A 20,702-nucleotide genomic window follows, 5' to 3' on the forward strand; every position below is an offset into this window, starting at 1 on the left:
TGCTGCATGCCTGCTGCCACACCGCTAACATACATTATGCTGTCGCTTGCTGCTGTGGCTGCCGCTGCCACTGTTGATAGAGCATTTCAAAAGCCCTACCTCCACCACAGCATCCTAGAGCCTTGACGCCAAAAATTAATGCTGCACATATTCCTCATTTATTCCAAATAAGGTGGTTGACTGAAAAACTGTAAGTACTTACAATGGTCTACCCTCCAATTGAGGATCTCAAATGTGAACTGGCCCTTTTTCCACAGTAGGAATGTTGTGTAGCCAATGTCACAGGTTCTGCTTTTGTTTCCACTGCTCTCAACCTGCTTTAGGGATGACTTTCTGGGGCCAAATATCAGCACTGCTCAGGGGGTGACACTAAATAGAAGGTCCAGGTTCTGTCATATGGAATATCAAACACATCTTTATGAAGGATTAAATATTATTTACTTTCAGCAGTGCTGTAGATCATGAATGATCAAGCAGATGTTATGTTAATGTCTGGTGTCTGGCAGAAATGGGGATACATCACTCAGCCTGACAGTGCAGGGAAAACAAAAAAGATGAAACAAAACTAAAGCACTACAAAGGACTGTTGGTGCAGTGGTGCAAACTGAAACATTGCAAATAGGTTTTGTAACATTGGATGCTGTTTTGGGCTTGTTCTGGCCCCAGCAAGAACCTGTATTGTCTTTAGTATTCCACAACTGATTCCTTCACATCACTACCAAACAGCACATGAAAATGATGATGGTCCTCGTCATGGCACACTTTCTGTGGCCTTCAAGTTCATGTTATTTGGCACCACCTTGTGGAAGTTTGTATAACTGTAAAGTGTTTTCTCAGTGGTCAGTTCAGATCATGTGACTCATAGGTTAGAAGTCAACTAGGAAAAGACTGGGGCTGCGGCATGGATATATAAAGAGAACAGCACAGAAGGAAGGGAACACTAAGGCTGCAGTCGAATAGTCTTTTTTGCTTAGGAAGGTTCCTAACTGAGTTAAGTGACCCGGAAGTATCTAAGTGGCAGCCATGATAAGAACTGGTCAAATTCTCTCAATGCTAAGGAAAGGTGCTTCAATGCTTCCTTTCAAACATAACTTCTCAAACATGCTAAAGGAGATTTCCTTTAGCATCGGGTACACCTGACCATCCTTTACGAAAGGAAAGGAGATAATTCCGTCCCACAATTCCTTGCGGCAGCAAGCGACACACCATTCACAGACTCATACAATTAAAACCACATTACACAGAATAATGTTCGCTCACCCTCCTGAATAATTGGGATTCAGGAGGGTGAGCGTGAGCAAGAATTCTCAATGTGATAATGTCATTTCAGTATTGTGGCTGGTAGACTATATTCCCTTTTTAAATTCAATTCTGACCTTGGTAATGAGGTAATATTTTTCAGCATGTTGTCCATGTTTATATAACCTGCATGAAACAACATGATAAGAACACCCAGGGTGAAGTATCTAAGATGCGCTTTTTGTAGTCAATCTTCAGAACATTGTAGTTTCACCACGGCAGAATTACGTGGCTCAGTGTAAGTGCAGTCGGATTCTCTCAGCACCGCAGTTGTCTTTGGTTTATCCTCATGACTTCTCCTTCACATCTTTCCTTGACCTTGTGACTTTTTCCACTGAGGTCAAGGAAAAGTGGTTAGATAAAGACGATAGGAGGGACTTTTCGACTGCAGCCTATGGGTATATCCCAAGTCTCTTATTTTATCTTTCCTTGCTCCTCACTCCTTGCCTGAATCAAAAGTTGTTCCTGTACACCATTTTGATGGGCATCCCATATCTCTTATCTCTGCTCCGAGGAGCAAGGATACATGAGGATACACAAGAGCAGCCTTCGCAGAAATCTTTTAGCGGCCAACATGCCCCTTTATTGGATATCAATTATTGATTGGACGCTGCAACTGATTGGACTGATCTGATACATCACAACATCACTACAGTTTCATGTCAAAGTGGAGACAGATTACAGATTAAATTTAAGTGTATCACTCCTAAATTTTTTTGTTTTATTTGTTTTCTGATTCATCATCTAGTTAAAAAAATCTGTTAATTGTTGGTCTGAACAACAAAAGAACCATAAACAGCTTTCTTCATTTATTAGAAAGATTTCTTTCATGATCTGTTATTTCCCCCATTAAACTGTTTCTTGCTGACAGACATACTCTCCCTAACTTTAATTTGATCCATAATAACAGTTAAACACATTTATATTTTGCATGATTTATCATCATTTCCATTCAGTCACATGTGAGGTTGAAAATTCCTGAGCGTCGGGTTTGATATGAGTTACATCATTTCCATTTTCCCTGAAAATTTAGCCAAATAAATATTTTCCAGTGTTGGGACGGGCAGGAGTGTGTTTAGTTATTAGTAATAATTCATAATTTCATAGACGAATGAATTATGAAATTAAGATATTATTAATATCAATCAATAATTTGGGCACCAACTGTTGGATCTGTGAGGAGCACAGTTAAATATTTGAAATAATTATCAATTATCAATGATAATTAACTAATTATAACAATTAATAGAATTATTAATATGAATTAACAAATACGGGGCACCACCCGGAAACCGGGACCAATAACCAAAACAAGGTAGTCTCATAAAAGAGTTCACCTAGAATGTTAATATCTGAGAGATATCAACATTCAAAGGTGAACAAAGAAGGGTTGAATTCGAGCTCCTTCAATCAGCCACTTTTCACAATATGTTAAGCACAATAATAACAAAAAACGTCTCTTTAAGACATAACAGTATTTATTAAACTTAGCAAAATTAACAAAGTTAACAAATGCTACATTCAATAAACTACTATTCTAAAATCTAATCCTACCAAAGAAAAACACAAACAGCTATGTACAGGGTTGAGCAAGTGCAGGGGAATGCATGTGTGTGTGTGTGAGGGGGGGTGTGTGTGTGCGTGTGTGTGTGTGTGTGTGTGTGACAAGATGGCGACGGGGCCTGACGTGATGACGTTGTCAGTCTGCAACGTGGACGTGACTATGGGAGGAAGTCACGTCACACGAGAACCGAATGGCGGAAGTATGGCGCTGTCTGGGTTAGACAATAGCAAGATGGTGTCACCTGGTGGTCGGCGTCTTGCACTCACCAAATTCCGTGTAATGATCGCGGATAACGGCGAATAGAGTAGCGCTTTATCCGCCGTTATCTCATCAGATGTGTAAAAGGGGTGTCGGTGTGTGTATGTGTGTGCGCGCGCATGTTAGTCACAAGAGAGGGAAAAAGGAGAGAAAGTGATCATGAGAGGGAGAGAAGCGGTTCCTTTGTCCACAGACAGCATGTGTACAGACGGCAGTCTGTAACGCACGTTGTCTGGTTTCTGATCAACAAAGCAACTTACTTTCTCACTCACGGTGGCACAAACACAGCAGTAGTCCTGAGCAGGACAAACACAAAACAGTCTAGTGTGGTGAACACAACTAAACAGGCAGCAAGCATCACTGAACTGCTGCATCTTGCACGCTTGCAGTGTCCACACAGACAGCATTGTAGCAGCATGCGTGTCCCGCGCGTCTCATGCAAGGCTGCTGCTAGAGATTCGAGGTCTCGCCTATTTTCTCCGTGTGAGGCGCATGGTTCTCAGCAGAAATAGACAGGGAACACAATAAAAAAATAGGGCTGCCAGTGGCAGAAGCGCCGCAGCAGACACACTTCCGCGCTGCAAGTGTGAGAGACGCAGCAGTTCAGCGACGCATACGCACTGCCTAGGTTCATGCATCTAGTCTGCTGCAGCAGTGAGTGTGTTAGAGTCAGCCCTACAAGTGTTTCGTTAGTCCAGTTTAACCTGCAGGAGTTTCTGAAGGTTCATGTAACATGTTTTTCTGCCATGGAGGAAATAAATTCATGATGAGTGAAAATGAGTCCAAAGCATCTTCCGAAATCTCTAATGCAGAAATGGAATATGTCAAGCAGACAAATACCACTGTCACAGATTATAAGGAGCTCAAAAAGACAAAGAGGCGGTCTTATAAATGCTACCTGCTGGAGAAAATAATTTTTGCCCGCTTCCAAAAGCCTGGCAGGAGAGTGTGTGAATGTGTAACTATACTATGATGTAAGTTATATTAAAAAAGTAATGTTATTTTTCCAAAAACCACTGTTGTAAAAGGGCGGTCATATTTGTACCACATTAAGAACAAGCGCCCATCTGCCATGTCCAAGGTTGGTTCACAGCCAAAGATCATGTTGCTGCCAGCCAGGTTGAGAAAGTGTGAGGTGTGCCAGTCCAAGGCCATCAACAAGTTGGGGTGCCAAATGATTGATATGCTGATATGCTGCCAGTCAGTGTGGTAGAGGGCAAGGTATTGAAAGAGCTTGTTTGGTACCTCAAGCCCAGGTATGTTATGCCATCAAGAGCTCCTGTGACTAAATGCATTGAAAAACACTTTGAGGAGAAGAAGGATGAGTTAAGATTCAAAGGCCACCGCAATCTTTTATATTTGAGAACCCTATATCCAAGAAAAAAGTGGGGATCATGATTGACAAATACGTAATGTCATTTCAAGAGACTGCAAATCGACAGCAACACGATATTGATTTTATCCCTCTCGTCCCCCTCCTCACTCTGGCTGGCTGGTTCCTCAAATGAGGACGGTTCTTTTAACTCCTTTGCAAAGGTAAACAGGACTGGAGTGGATGTGGAAAGTTGAAATTGTAAATTGAGTTAACTTAAGTTAACAGACCTTCTGACCTTGGGAAAATATTTCACGTTATTAACATTGGCCTAACATTACGTAATTTGGAAGCTAGCTTGCTTGTTCACCAGACATTTAAGTTGGCAAAGTAACGTTAAGTTATATTGTCCATGCGTTCATAATTAGCTGTAAATAATAAACTGTATTCATAATTATTATTGCAGCCAAACCCGTGACCATAATGTGGGCTGCTAGGTGTCTGTGTGTGTGTGTGTAAAAGGCAGAATGGGCCTGTGACCTGCAAAGTGTGTGTGTGTGTTGGCACTGTAGTTTATAACTTTGCTTACTCTAGGAAAATTTCAAGAAAAGGAAACACCCCCCATTGCAAATTAAGTCCAATATATATGCCTACTTATAATGATAACAGTTGTATTAACCAGCTCTAACATTTTTTTCACCATAACGACAAAATAGTCTGTTTCGGCTGGTTAGGGTTTTACAGCTACATTCTCATCACCTTTTCAAATGAGCTGAAAATCATATTTTCAAAAATCAAATTGGCTTAAAGTTTGATTATTGTGAAGGTGTAAACAATAGAAACTATATAAATGCAGCAGTAGTGGTAGGTTAGTGTGTAGCTTAAGTGAAATTGTGTTCCTTCTTAAGCTATAATTAGGCAGGTGAAAAACAAATGGACAAACATAGGCATAAATGATCAAGTAACAGTGTTGTCATCTGCAGATATTTTTGTAAACAGTCTGTTATTGGTATCAAGAATTTTCATATCAGTACATCCCTCACTTTTTTTGTCTGTTTGCTGCATGTATGCAAATGATGTACTGTTATGCGTATGTATGCAAATTATGTACAGTAATTCATTGTGTGAACAGCAGTGATTTGCATCCAATGCATCTAGTTCGCTGAAGTAGTACTCAAAAAATTCATCCAGGGTTGGCAGGTCTGCCCAAAGTTTTTTTTATTTTTTCAAAGAAAATATCCAGTGTAGTGTCATAGAATTCAGTGGGATATGGATATCAGAAAAAGTCACATTGTGACAGTCTAAAATGTTTGATATTGTATGTCCAAAACATAATGACTCAGCCCTTTTATTACAAATGATATTATAGAGTACTGGATTGACCCTCCTCAACATTTCCCAACATGTGACAGTAAGAACAATCAATTCAGTATGTTCAGTATTTAACTGTTTTGTCTCATTTTACTGTTGTTATTGTTAAACGTATTTGTCATGGGCACATAGTGGTGGGTATGTCTGTGATTATTTATGTTTATTTAAACTAAGAATAACTGTCTAATGGTCTTAGCACCCTGATCCAAAGGGCTATCAAGGAAAGACAACCTGGTGTGACTCAGATTGAGGCAAACTGATGGGTCACCTGGGCAAATATGGGTCATATGTCAAAATTAATGCCCCACTGTCCAAACAAACCGATTCATAGGTCAGTATTTATGACCTCCCTTCCGATCAAACCACTTCATGTGTCTGTAAATTTGCCTTTCTTCCAGACAAAGCCCTCTTTTCAGGTTATTATTACTGACTTTCCTCCTGAAATTGACCCACGGGTCAGTACTGTTGACTTTCCCCGCGATCAAATCCACCCTTGGATTTCGGATTTTGGGATTATTGTTGACTTGTCCAATGGTTTTCAAAATATTCAGTTTTGGTTTTCTATTTCGACCCGCCCAGTTGGTTTCAGTGGGAGGAAGGTCAATATTACTGACCCATGGGTCAGTTTCAGCGGGAGGAAGGTCAGTAATACTGACCTGTGAGGCAATATGATTGGGAGGAAGGTTGAAAATACTGATCTGCAAAGATGTTTGGCTGGAAGAAGGGCAAAAATACTGACCCGTGAGGCAGTTTTGTCTGGAAGAAGGGCAAAAATACTGACCTGCATGGCAGTTTTGTCTGAAAGATGGGTGAAAATATTGACCTGTGTCGCAGTTTGATTGGATAGTGGGGCCTGAATTTTGACATATGACCTATATTTGCCTAGGTGGCATGTCAGTTTGCCTCAAGCTGTGCAGTATTGCAGCTTTGAAGCAATACTGGTCAGAGTCACCACCAGGTGGTTAGTCTTTCCTTGATAGCTCTGTGGATCATGGTGCTATGACCATTAGACAGTTATTCTGAGTTTGAATAAACATAAATAATCACAGGCATGCCCACTACTATGTGCCCATGACATATAGCCTACGTTTAACATTGTGTTAGGAGTAAAGGGGGCGGGGTTTATAGTTCCTCTTTCTTCCTTTCCCTTTCCTAAACTGGACTGGTTTTCATTGAGAAGATAACAAGGGGGTGTGGTTAAGCTGCGGGTTGATAAAAGGACGTCACGGTGAGGTGCGCGCGCAGCCACTGGAGTAACGTGTTGAGGCTCAGCTGGGAAAGCGCGAACATTGAAAGTGATACGAGTTGAGTTAAAGCCCAGAGAGACGTCCCTTTTAGAAGCGTTCGAGACATTACAGCTTCACACCTTTCCTGCACCCGGACCCTTGAGTAAAACCAGTTTTGTTCTTCGGGGACCCATCCCCCAACCACCAAAAACTGAACTGAACCGCCAGAAGGAGCTCGCGGCTCACGAGAGCAACGCCAGCGCTGGCGAGGCCGAGTCGGAGGGACTTGAAATGCTAGTCGGCGTGGAAACCCGATAAGGTAACCCACCTCCAGACTGTCTATCTCTAACCTTGAAAACCAGTCCGTCTTCCTCTGTATTCTCCCACGTTTTCTCCTTTTCTACACCCTCCAGGGTAGGACTAGTATTGGTGCTTAATACAGAATCCCCTAGACTTGACTAGTCCGTAACAATGTCCTACAACAGTAAAATGAGACAAAACAGTTAAATAACACTCAGAAACACTGAATTGATTGTTCTGGCTGTTTTATGGTGGGGAATCTTGAAGAGGGTCAACCCAGTACTCTGTAGTATCATTTGTAATAAATGGCCTGGGTCATTATGTTTTGGACATACAATATTAATCTTTTAGACTATAGTATGTGGCTTTTTCTGATACCATATCCCACTGAGCCCTGTGACACTACACTGGATATTTTTTTGAAAAAAAACAACTTTTTATGTCTAAATTATCAGATGCAGTAACCTTATCTTTTTTCCATGCTCATCTGCAACACAAAGTATAATCTTTTATTCATAACGCAGGCTATATATTTCATCCTCATTCTGTGTAGAGAAGCTTATGAGTTTGGGTACAGGCTTGTAGTAATTCATTTTAATTTTTGTTTTGCTGTATGCTGCCTTTTGGATTAAGTACTGTAGGTGTGAGTGATTTTTTTTTCTTCTCTTTCTCTCTGCATGCCAGATTCCCTACAGATCCCAAAACACAGTCAGTTTTTGTGATTTGTGAGTTAGGGAAGAAAACGGCGCCAAAAAATATTCCCAAGCCCTACTGTATATTTGGCAGTCTGGGTATCATTTATAGCTTGTTGATGGGTTTGTAAACAAAGGCTGAAGTACTTGCAGGGTCCCACTTCTGCTGCTCCTTTTTGGAGAGAGCGTAGCTTCCTGCAGCCTTCATTAAAGCTCATGTGTGGTACAGTGTTGGAAACATGACTGAACTGTGTGTTAAACACACATTTTTATTGCCCAGCACTCATGTCCTGTTACTCAATTTGAAAATGAGAACATAAATAAAAGTATGAAATGTTACTCACGTGTTGTTTAGGTATTGGGGCAGTGGCCAAACTGACAGCAACAATGGTCAGACATGTTAGTGCCAACAGGATGAGAGCAAAGTACAGGTAGTGGACGTCAGCCAGGATAGCAGGCCGATGATCAGGCTGACCACAGGAAGGAGTTGTATAGGAGAACTCCAGAACCATCCGGATTAGTCCCACCACTAGTCCAGTTGTCAGACCCCAGAATGCACCCTGACACATGCATGTACACATACACACACACACACACGCACATTACATTGGCTTACATTAATTTCCTGGAGACTTATCTTAACCTTAACCATGACCACCACATGCCTAACCCTAACCTTTACCCTTTCCTTAACATAACCCTGAACTAAGCTTAACTTTAAACCAAGTCTTTACCTTAAAATTTATTATTTACCTTAAGGGGACCTGCTTTTTCTCCCCTTAAAGGAGGCGAGTCCCCACAACATGACTGTGTAAAGAGATTTACGTCCCCACAACGAGAGGAATATCTGGACCACACACACACACACACACACACTTAAGTTGTGTGACCCTGCCTACTCCTCATGTGACTGACAAGCATGTACACACAAAAAAGCAGTGAGTGACAGTTCAGCTTTTGCTTTCATGATGTAGGATCCCCTAAATTGGATGCAAGGCACCTTACATCAATAGGGTGAGAATCAACTTGCTATGGAAAAAAACAGTAAGAAAGTAGTTGGCTGGAAATGTTTTAATGTCCATTAGGCCATTAGGCTGACAGCTGGCACTTCTGAAAAACTCTGAATGCAGCTCTGTGCAAAGCCCACCATGACTATATCACAAAGTAAATTGAAAAAAGTTCATTTGGGGGAGTAAAAGCACAATACAGCCCGATAATAAAAAATGCTAAAAAAGGGGTGAAATCTAACACCGAGCTATATATCAGATCCTACACTGTAGGTTATCTACAGTGGGACTCCCATTAACTCCTTGTGTTAAGTATAAATTATTAACAGGATGCATCTTGTTTTCAGTTTGCTGGTGTTTTTCTGCAAGATATATTCTGCTTGGCAAGGGCATAGCATCATCATCATAATAATCCCTGACCATGATTCAACACTGCATTCGGGCTGTGTAAAACTATGAAAAAAGAGGTTTTCAGCCAATATCCAAGGTATAGCCATTATATGTAGAAATTTGTGATTATATATGATGAAAAATGTGATTAAAGTATCTCTCATATTATTTTGATGGTATAAGCTTTCGTTTGCGCGTGTGTGTGTGTGTGTGTGTGTGTGTGCCTACCTGCTCGTTGGCACGTGGCCAGAAGATAGCCATTAGGAATACAGCGGTAATGGGTGGAGCTAGAAAGCTGGTCACTGACTGGATATAATCAAACAGCTGTCCACTATTTGCTGTTTGAATGACTGGTATCCACAAGAGACTAACACACACCAAGACCAGAATGAACACCCTGAAAACACAGAAAATATTATTATTCTGTCAGCTGTGGAAGTGGACTAAAAGAGAGGAAAGTTACAGAAAGCTGCATACAAATGGCAACTGACTACTAAAAGACAGAACAATCATTTTTATATTTGTTTTTTTGAAACCAAATCTTTGGATTTTAGGAACATCTCCAGTAGGATGCCTGGATCAGAAAGGAAAATTAATGAATATCACTCTGTTCTCCTCAATAACTCTTTAAAAAATTTTTTTTTTTGAGTTTTCAGCACACAAAATAGTTCGATTAAAAAAAATAGAAGATACAAAGTGTCCGAGCTCCTTGTCATCCCAGCCAGTCCCTCTATACAACAGCAGATCAGTATCCAGCTTGAATCAATCCAACTCATACCCACAAAGTCTTCCCAAAACTTGAGTGTCATGATTGATGATCAACTAACCTTAAAGGTTCATGTGACCTCAGTTGCTTGGTTATGTCGATTTTTCCCATGGCACTGGATATGACATATAGGAAATATATATTGTGTATACATTTGATGAACTATGTGTCTCTGTGACTGGCATGCCACGCCAAGGTCGTTCCATGAAAACTTAAAAGCTTCACAATTTAGCATTGCAAAGGCCTTTAGATATCACCGACCCAATTTGAAGTTGCAAAGTAAATTCAAAATGGCTGATTTCCTGTTGGACTTAGGGTATAGAGGGGTCCAAGAGGCTTTTTTTAAAGTCTGGGGATGGCACATCTGCCTACCAAATTTTGTACATATACGTCAAATTTTAAGGTGGGGGCTTTGAATTTGAAATTTTTTTTAGGGGGCACCTTTGAGCCATTTTGCCACATTTTGTTACAGATATCAAGTCACGCCACTTCTGATGCATGTGCAAAGTTTTGTGAGTTTTCAAGCACCCGTAGCACCTCAAAGATGCTAAAAGTAATTAGGTGGCGCTATAGAGCCGACGTACAATGCGCAAGCCCAATCAAATTGAAACTTACTAGTTTGAACATGGGCGCAAACTTTCATGAGTTTTAGTGCATCCTAAAGGCATCAAATGTGTGTTCATAAAATGAAAATTGATGCACGAAATTCAAAATGGCTGACTTCCTGTCTGGTGAAAAAAAAAAAATTAAAAATATGTTTTATGACCAGAATGATGAGAGCAATGAACGCTTCAAATTTCATGAACCTCCAAGCAACTTTATCCCAACCTGGCCATGCATTTGGGGGCACTATGGAGCCTGCTGGTCACACCAGAGCCCAATCACTGCAGAACATTGCAATTTTCACCAGTTCTGATGTGTGTGTGCCAATTTTCATGAGTTTTCGAGTATCCCAAGCCCCTCAAAAATGCAATGGCGTAGGGAAATAATAATAACAATAATAATTAAAGCTGCAAGCAACAATGCAAGCTTCTTTGCACACGTTGGGATGTTCTGCAGTCGAACTACACCGCATTTTAACTGCTGTTATTATAGAACAGAAGAATACATGGCAATACATACACCTGACATGGATATACATTTTCATGGATATTGGAAATTACATGTAGGAGACAACTATCACTTCCTGTGTCCACTATGTGGCGCTAGAGAACACCCACTAATTATACATCATGTTGCTGTATGTCATGTGTAGACCACACCATGTAATCGTCATGTAAACTGGATGACGTTCATCACGTAAGGCCGACTTTCTGTTGTCAGTAGGTGGTGCTATGACTATGACTCAATATTGACATGTAGATGTATTCCGGCCAGGACTCTTTGACTACTTCGAACACGGTTCAAAGTTTTGCAAGCCCCAAACATGTTTGTAAACTGAAAATTGACCCACAAAATCCAAAATGCCTGACTTCCTGTCCAGCGAAAAATGACTAAAATAACCAGAATGATGAACCCAACAAATTTCATGAACATCTAAGCAAATTGATTCCAACATGGCCCTGTGTTTGGGGGAACTATCGAGTCTGCTGGCCATGCCCAAGCCCAATCACTACAGAACTTTGCAATTTTCGCCAGTTCTGACCTGTGTGCCAATTTTTGGGAGTTTTCAAGCATCCTAAGCTCCTCAAAAATGCAAAGGCTTGGGGTAATAATAATAATAATAATAATAATAATAATAATAATAATAATAATAATAATAGTAACTGAAGCTGCAAGCAGTGATGATTGGGCCCTCGCTCCTTCGCACACATTGGGGTGCACCGCAGTCAAACTACGCCGCAGTCAAACTGCTATTATTGCAGAGCAACACGATACAGGAATATATTTACCAGAGGGCACCTGACATGGATATACATTTTCATGAATATTGGACATTGCCTGTTGGCGATAACTATCACTTCTGGTGTCCAAAAAAAGCAAAGTGGATTCAAAATGGCTGACTTCCTGTTGGACTTAGGGTATGGTTCCGAGAGGGTTTTTTTTAAGTCTGGAGATGTTACATCTGCCTACCAAATTTTGTACATATACATCAAATTTAAAGGTGGGGGCTTTGACTTTGCAGTTTTTTTAGGGGGTGCCCCTGAGCCATTTTACCACACCCGAGCCCAAGACCCATATCAGATGTCAAGTTACACCACTTTTGATGCATGTGCAGAGTTTTGAGTTTTTGAGCACCCCTAGCACATCAAAAATGCTAGAAGTAATTAGGGGGCGCTATAGAGCCAATGTACCACGCCCAAGCCAAATTGTGATACAAATCACAATACTTACTAATTCGAACATAGGTACAAAATTCCATGAGTTTGTGCAAATCCTAAAGGCCTCAAACATGTTCGTAAAATGAAAACTGATGCACGAAATCCAAAATGGCTGACTTCCTGCCAAAAAATATGTATTATGTCGATTAATGATGAGAGCAATGAACACACCAAATTTCATGCACATGTGGGCACTATGGAGCCCACTGGCAACGCTCGAGCCCTGTCACTTCAGAACTTTGCAATTTTCACCAGTTCTGACGTGTGTGTCAATTTTCATAAGTTTTCGAGCATCCTAAGCCCCTCAAAAATGCAATGGCATGAGTGAATAATAATAATAATAATGATAATGATGATAATCTTTACAAAAACAATAGGTTCCTTGCACTTTCAGTGCCAGTGTAAATTTCATGTAAATTGGATGATTTTTGTCATATAAGGCTGACTTCCTGTTGTCAGTAGGTGACGCTATGACTATGACTGAATACTGACATGTAGAGGTGTTCAGGCCTAGACTCTTATCAAACATGAGAAATTTGGGGAAAATTGGACAATATAAAATAAAGTTACAACAACCTCCTGTTAAATGCCCCAGACATGTTTTGGGCAAAATTCACACCAAGGGCGTTCCATGAAATATAAAAAGCTTTAGCAAAAGCAATTTAGCATTGTGAAAGTCTTTAGATGTAACCCACAAAATTTGATGTCACTCAGGTTAAATCCCTAGGAGGAGTTTGTTAAAATACAATGCCTGTCAATGGCTTCACTTTGCAAAAAAAAGGAAAAATAGATTCAAAATGGCCGACTTCCTGTTGGACGTATGACTCTGAGAGGCTTTTTTAAAAGTCTGGACATGATATATCTGGCTACAAAATTTTGTAAATCTCCGTCAAAATTAAAGGTGGGGGCTTGGACTTTGAGATTTTCTAGGGGCCATTTCACCACACCCATGCCTAAGACCCATATGCAATATCAAGTTATGCCACCTCTGATGTATGTGCAAAGTTTCGTGAGTTTTAAACCACCCCTAGCACCTCATAAACACCAAAGGTAATTGGGGGCGCTATAGAGACGTCATCCTATGGCTAAGCCCAGTTGTGATATCAAATCGAAATAATTACCAGTTAGAACAATGGTGCCAAGTTTTGTGAGTTTTTGCACATCCTAAAAGCCGTAAACATGTTTCGTAAAATGAAAATTGACATACAAAATCCAAAATGGCTGACTTCCTGTCGGGCAAAAAACTTCAAAGGAAAAACTTTCAGAGTAGAATGATGAGAGCAATGATCCCACTGAATTTCGTGAATATCAAAGCAACCACTTGGTGCTCAGACCCTTATAATTCCTTCAAATAAAATGGGGCCTTTGGTGCTTGGACCCTACCAATAACAATTCCTTCAGATACAATAGGCCTTCACACTGTTTGGTGCTCAGGCCTTTATAATAATAATTCCTTCACTTACAAGAGGGCCTTTGCACCGTTTGATGCTTGGGCCCTAATAATAATCTTCACAAAAACAATAGGTTTCTCATACTTTCAGTGCCAGGGACCATTAGGCCCTTTACACTTTCATGCTCGTGCCCTAATAAGTATATAAGTAATAAATTGACAATGAATGAACAAATAAATAAAAAAGTTAAGGATTTCTTTCTCTTTCCACCTGGCGCTACTCAAACAACACTGTCAGTCTCAGGAGTGATTGTAAGTGGATTGTTGAATGGCTGTTAATAAAGTCTATAAGGGGACTTCAAGTCTTATAAAAGGCTTTAAGGTATCCTTTGATTGAGAATCTTAATTTTGCTTGCCATGGAGCATGCTAATTTTCGTGTCTGGGTGCGTTTTGTGCAGGTAAAGAGACAAGACTTCACTGCTGAATTTGGGTCAGATCTGTGGTTGTGTGCTGATGCAGCCAAATCTCTCACTTTTGCATCAGTTTTCTGAAACATATTGTTATTATTTACACCTCTACCTTCCAACAATCATGAGTTCCATCTCTGAAGCCTTAGGCCTGGCTCTATGGTAGAGGTCCAATGTAAACAGAGTGGAGCTGCTGTTAAAGATGGAGGTCAGAGATGACATCAGCGCAGCGAAAATCACTGCTAGCATCAGACCACGTAGACCTGCACAGAGAAAAGGATTTAAAAGATGGCCCATTCATGGTGAAATAGCAAGTGAATAATTTTGATGTTTGCATGCTACTATTCAAGATTCTAAATTTATTTCATCATTAAATAATCAATTAACACGCATTAAAAAACAATGATGCAGAAGCAAATAATAGCACAGCAAACAGGCTCATTCAATGTCTGAAAATGTTAAATACACATTAATTTAATAGTGGTTTGACTGATATATACAGAGTCTCAATCAAGGTTTGCTGTCCATGTGTGATGTTTGTAAAACAGAATTTTAGGGACACCATGCAGAGGCCAAAATTTCACATTTTGTCATGTTGAAGGACATCAATAAAAAACAGTGCGAACAATGGTAACTGTGCACCCTCATTAATGTCTGGACAGTACATCACATTATTTGCACACTTACAAACTGACATTGATTCCTAACTGGACATGATGCAAATGAGCGAGCGAGCGAATACCAGATTATTTCAGTGTTTTCCAATGAAGATGTCTTAACCTGCTCCGGGTGTCAGTGAACAAGCTGAGCGATGTGTCACTTGTTTTAAAAACAACTTGCCCTGGCTCTATTTTTGCGAAATTTTGTGCACCTAACCCTATTTTCATCGGTCAAAATCAACACTGACGTCCTTGACAGTAGTCAACATGGACGAAGAGAAAGTAAGAGTAAAGATAAATCCACTTTTTAATCCCAAAAGTTTAAAAAACAAACTCCAAACTCTCCTCCTGCTGGTAAATGGCTCCAGATCAGAGCAGAATGCAGTGTGACCCTGGGTGTTATTCCTCCAGAGGCTCTGGCTCTGCCCCCGGCTCTCTCCTCCAGAACTCCCCAGTACTCTGTCGGCGAGCAGCAGAGACTGGACTGGCATTTATGAAACTTTGACAGGTTTCAGACATCATGTACATAAGTACAATTGTTTACAGTCTTTCAATGTTATCCATCTATCTGTCACCATGCAGGGTGTGGGGGTGAGTATGTGGTCTAAAACAGGAGAGTAATCCTCATTACTAATGTAGTTAAACAAGAAATACACCAGAAATACAAGCCCAAATAGTATTAAGGAAATAAACATAAAAGATAAAGCAACTAACTCTCAGTAGTTAGCAGTGGGTGACATGTCACACAAACTGGATAAATCTCTCATCCATAATAATGGGTGTGCAATATTTCCATGAAACTTAATTAAACTTAAAAAGGCTCTGTAGCCTTAGCTGATATTAGCATAAGTAACCACCAAGAAACAAAACAGGCAATGAGGGACTAATTCAACTCAGCTATCTCTTAACATGCCAGATCCTTTTCTACAAATATTAAATGCAATACCCAGAAGCTATATCTATAAATGTTTGAATTTAAAGTACTATATGTTTCTCCAAATTTTAACACTTGCATTGAACATAAGTAAGGCGCCTTCTTGTGGTTCAACTTTGACCTGGACTGAAAACAACGCTGTGCGTGTGTGTGTGAGAGACAGAGAGCAAGAGAGACTCACCCACAGGCATTAGCTCCATCACTAGTTTAGGGTAGGCGATGTTGGAGCAACCAACTGAAGCTCCACACACTCTCTGACACACTGCTGGATCCACACAACCAACCTCATCTACAAATACACATGCAGACAGACAGACAGACACACACACATACACACACAGGGAGAGAATTGGAGATGTAAAACCTTAATTATTTAGTTTGTTAGACAAAAATACATAAAAAGGCTATTGCCAAGATTTTTCTCTACTAAAAATCACATTATCCTGAATATATGTTCATTTGCCAGTGTTTTCAGTTGTTCAATTACAGACAGACCGATAGACAGATACATAGGTGCTTTATTAATCCTGAATCCCAAGTAATCAGATGATAGGCCCTATTTTCCTGCAGGCCCAGCACTGGGCAAAACGTAGTGTTTATGCAGTTTACCTCCAGCACAAGTCTATATTTTTGAGTCTATGCCTGGCATTGGAGTGCTAAGGAGATACATGTGTTTTATCTACAGTCGATTTTAGAGAGAGGCTATGCATCCTGTTACACACAGATGGCACAGCATAGGAAACTTCATTAATTTTTTTAATTTTCTGACACTGCGACAGGATCAAGAATCTATGGTAATTATTGTTCTGTTTTTTCTGAACATCAGGTTGGAAAGCTGTTTCTCAAAGATTCCAAATTTAACAGATAATAATTTGAAGACAAATAATTTGAAGTAAAGCAGGTGTCCTCAGGATGCTATGGAAGTGTATTGCTTTTACTTGAGAAAAAAAAATTACCCTGTTTTTCTGAATTAATGAGATAATTACCTCAGAATTCTGAGAATATTTTTCATGAAAAAAAAAAAATTCTGCTCTGTTTTTCAGAATTAACAAGATAAATATCTCAGAATTCTGAGAAAAGTTTTCATGGAAAAAATAATTCTGCTCTGTTTTTCTGAATTCACAAGATACTTCAAAATCCTGATTGCGGTAACGCTGCTGTCTGAATTTTGTTGCACCTAATGTAGTGTAATTACTTCTTACTTACTTCTTTCTGTGTTCTATTATGAACATAATGCATTGTCCTTTTTTCTCATGTTTGACCTGTTGTAAGTTTTATTTTGCCAATACGTTATCAGATAAATCCTAAAGATTGCTGGTCCTCTCTAACAGTATTAACAACAAAGTTGACAAACTAATAACAATACCGTCTATGTTACTTAAAGACACAAGTATCTCCCAATGTTTCAAAACAAAACCAAAATAAAACTGGATTAAACTAAACAGGTGGGACAAGTTTGCCTCCATGAAATCAAGTTCTCAAGTAGGAATGAAAGCCTCTCTTGGGATTTTGAGGTATGTCATTAATTCAGGAAAACAGAGCAGAATTTTTTTTTCATGAAAAATTTTCTCAGAATTCTGAGATAATTATCTTGTTCATTCAGAAAGACAGGGTTTTGGTTTTTTTTTTTTTTTTTACAAGTGAATGCATTATGCTTCCGTAAGATGTGGATCAAATCTATCATTTGACATTTTTATTAAATAAAATTTCAAACTGAGTTTAGAATCAAATTATTTTTTCTGTCATGTCAGCATATTTGGAGTGATGTATATGAATATTGGGGGTGTCCTGAATTTGTATTATGGAAATTTATTTGCTTCACAGAGGTGAACTCTTTTTTTCTCTCTCACTCAGCCTCACTTCCCTGTTTCACCTGTTGCTGCATTTAAAGGGAATAAGAGGAGCTCATGATTGGTCATTTGTGAAGCTTGGCCTGACTCAACCTGCTGATTCTATATTCCTCCCAATAATAATGTATGTTTAAACTGCATTTTGCCACACAAAATGCAGCTTAAACCTACTGCATCTGTTTGATATATTCAGCACATGTTCAGGGAAGAATGAGTCAAATCTGAAAAACAGGCACAAAAGCCTGTCTTCCCCATAGGCTGATTAGTCATACATTCCACAACATGTAACAGGTATGTTTGCATGTGTTCATTACACAGGTACTTCACATTACACAAGTACCCTACATTATCAGTATCCATTTTTAAAAGCATGCTGGAGTGTTTTAGATTTTGTAAGTGTGGTCTTTCCACATTCCAAAGAGCCACTATGTTCTGTTAATTACGGTATGACAACCTCCAGAGATGTCATCTTGATGTCATTATGCCTGCTCTTTAATATAATACATTTGTCTGTCAATTGTGGTAATGGAGTGGATCAGTACTTTTAAAGAAAACCTCAATGTTTGGAGAATTTCATGCTCATTTCCATTAATAAATTTGAAAAAACCCATGGATGGACATATATTTGGGTACATTTAAGTCATTTAGGTGATTTGATGAGGTAATAATTGAAGATTTAAAATTAATGTATTTTAACATTAATAAACATCTGACATGACAGTCCCACAGAGAGAGGTAAACAAACTGACCTGGGAACAGTGCTCTGCTGATCATGCCTGGCATGACGATGAAGAACATGGGCAGTAGTTTCAGGTAGCCTCCCAGCACACTGCCTGCTTTGGCATGAGACAAAGACTTGGCTGACAGAGACCTCTGGACTATAACCTGCACACACAGACGCAGACACACATTTAAGTCTATAATCCTATATTTTTATTTTTTATATTGTGCTTTTTTTGTTCAATTGTATGTATATACAGTAATAGTGGGACCAATGCTTCTCTTAGTGCTTGGGACTGCTCATCATTCTCCCTGAATTTTACCCTGTTTTGAATTTAAAGAATAAACTGTCAGGTCAAACTTTTAAGTGAACATTGATGAGCAGTCTAAGAGGTGCTCAGAGGAGTGGAAAGTTTGAACGTCTGCAGCTCCACAACTGTTTCGGCTGTATATGTTCCCTGTGTTATTTGTCCCTTTTCTACACCTGATCAGTCCTCAGTGAGGTGCCCCTGGCCCAGGAAAGAAAGGGGTTAAATGGTTCCTGTTGCAAAGAGAGGCTTCTGGTTCATGGACTGCTGGTCTTGCTGCCTCTCAGCCTTGGATTTTAATTTAGTGTTGCTGTTGTCTTTTGATTGTCATTTGCAGTCATTATTTAAAGTCTTTGTTGTTTTGTATGTCTTAATGTTTATAAATCCAATGGTTTGGGTATTTTAGAAGGTGTTCTTAGAGTTTTACTTTGGGTCAATGGTGGAGTGTTGTTCGCCTGATAGGGCCAACCAAGGGTGGGGCTTAACAAATGGGGGCTTGTCCAGGATATGAACATCCATGAGGTGAAGTAAATGTGTTTGAGTGTAGTGATCATCTCTTTTGTTAGATAACTTGTGGTTGTTGCTGCTTGTTTAGTCATGCTTTTGACTAGGTAACTGCTTCAGTAGCTTGGAGTTTCAGTTTTGAGTACCCTGACTAGGTAGCCACCGGGCAGGTTTGATGAGCTTGCCACTTTGTTGTTTTGCCTTTCTTATTTTTGGCGGTAATCCTGAGTGGGGGCATGCTTCAGTGTATTACAGTTGGCTCCATCTCTGGTCTTCGGTGATGCACTTTTAGTGTTTAAAGTCACCTCAAGCTCAGCAAGCCGCAGAAGACTAGCTAGGTTAGTTAGTCATCTCGGTAGTCAGGTACAGTTTGGAGTGCCTTGTTCCCCTAGTTTTTGCACTTTGCACAGAAACTTGGTTGTGATCTTTCTGTGTGAGATAACTCTACTTTCTGTTTGATCACTTTGTCTTGTGGAGTTGTGATAAATACTTTTGTGTGCAGTAACTTGTGGTTTGGGTCCTTTGTGATGTGGTAACTAAACTCCACATTTGTTGGGTCACTTGTGGGTTGCTGCTTAGGGGTGAGTTGGTGACATTTGTGTGTAGTGGTTGCCTACGGTGTGACCACTTTGTGTTGTGGTTGTTTGGTACAGTCCACTTTAGTTTGGTCAATTTGGGTGGTACTGCTTTTGTGTATTTAATTGTAGCTGCTAAGTAGCTGTGACCTTTTCGTTTGTTTGACATAGTCACTCTACAGATCGGTGGATCTTAGTGTAGTGGGTGTGGCCTCCCAGTTCGTCAGGTCACTTTGTGTGTTGCTGGATCCCAACATACATCAGTAACTTGTGTATGTGGTTGAAGACCACATGGTGTACTTGTTGTTGTTTTGGTTTGTGGCTGTTGCATTCCATTTTTGTGTTAGTGACCTGTGTTGTTGTTTTTATAGGTAAATGTAGTAACTTTGTTTGGTTTTGTGGTGTTGTTCACCTCATGGTGGTAGCCATGTTGTGTCTAATGGGAGTGACACCCACTTGTATGGCTATTTGTTTGAGTGCTTTATATTCATAATCTCAGTGGCAATAACTTTGTTGGCCCTTTCATGTGTTAACATCTTGTTGCTGCTGTCTCAACAGGTTTGTTTGATCCAGGTTGACACCTGGGTTAAAGGTGGATGATTATCTTGATTTAATAATTATTATCTTGTGACTTAATTGCACATCTTGTTTGCTCAATATTAAACCAATGTCTTGTCTTAGCTCTGAGTAATAAGTGGCAGAATTATTTGGCACAAGAGTTTAAGTACCATATGGATTGGTAAATGTTCACAGGTAGTGAGGTATGTAACAGGTGTGGACTAAATGCT

General features: G+C 39.8%; 1 protein-coding gene across 3 annotated transcripts in view; it reads right to left on the bottom strand.

Moving 5' to 3' along the window:
• slc5a9 (solute carrier family 5 member 9) overlaps positions 1-20,702 on the bottom strand; it is a 65,733-nt gene that overhangs the window by 2,026 nt on the left and 43,005 nt on the right. For all 3 annotated transcript variants that reach the window (XM_067598076.1, XM_067598077.1, XM_067598078.1), the window contains 5 exons: positions 18,557-18,692; positions 16,139-16,246; positions 14,477-14,627; positions 9,648-9,816; positions 8,367-8,582 (listed from right to left, as the gene is read on the bottom strand). In XM_067598076.1, the coding sequence (XP_067454177.1) occupies positions 8,367-8,582; positions 9,648-9,816; positions 14,477-14,627; positions 16,139-16,246; positions 18,557-18,692 (780 nt within the window). The remainder of the gene's footprint in view (positions 1-8,366; positions 8,583-9,647; positions 9,817-14,476; positions 14,628-16,138; positions 16,247-18,556; positions 18,693-20,702) is intronic.

This window comes from Thunnus thynnus, chromosome 8 (assembly GCF_963924715.1).
Source record: "Thunnus thynnus chromosome 8, fThuThy2.1, whole genome shotgun sequence".
In the NCBI taxonomy this organism is placed as follows: Eukaryota; Metazoa; Chordata; class Actinopteri; order Scombriformes; family Scombridae; genus Thunnus; species Thunnus thynnus.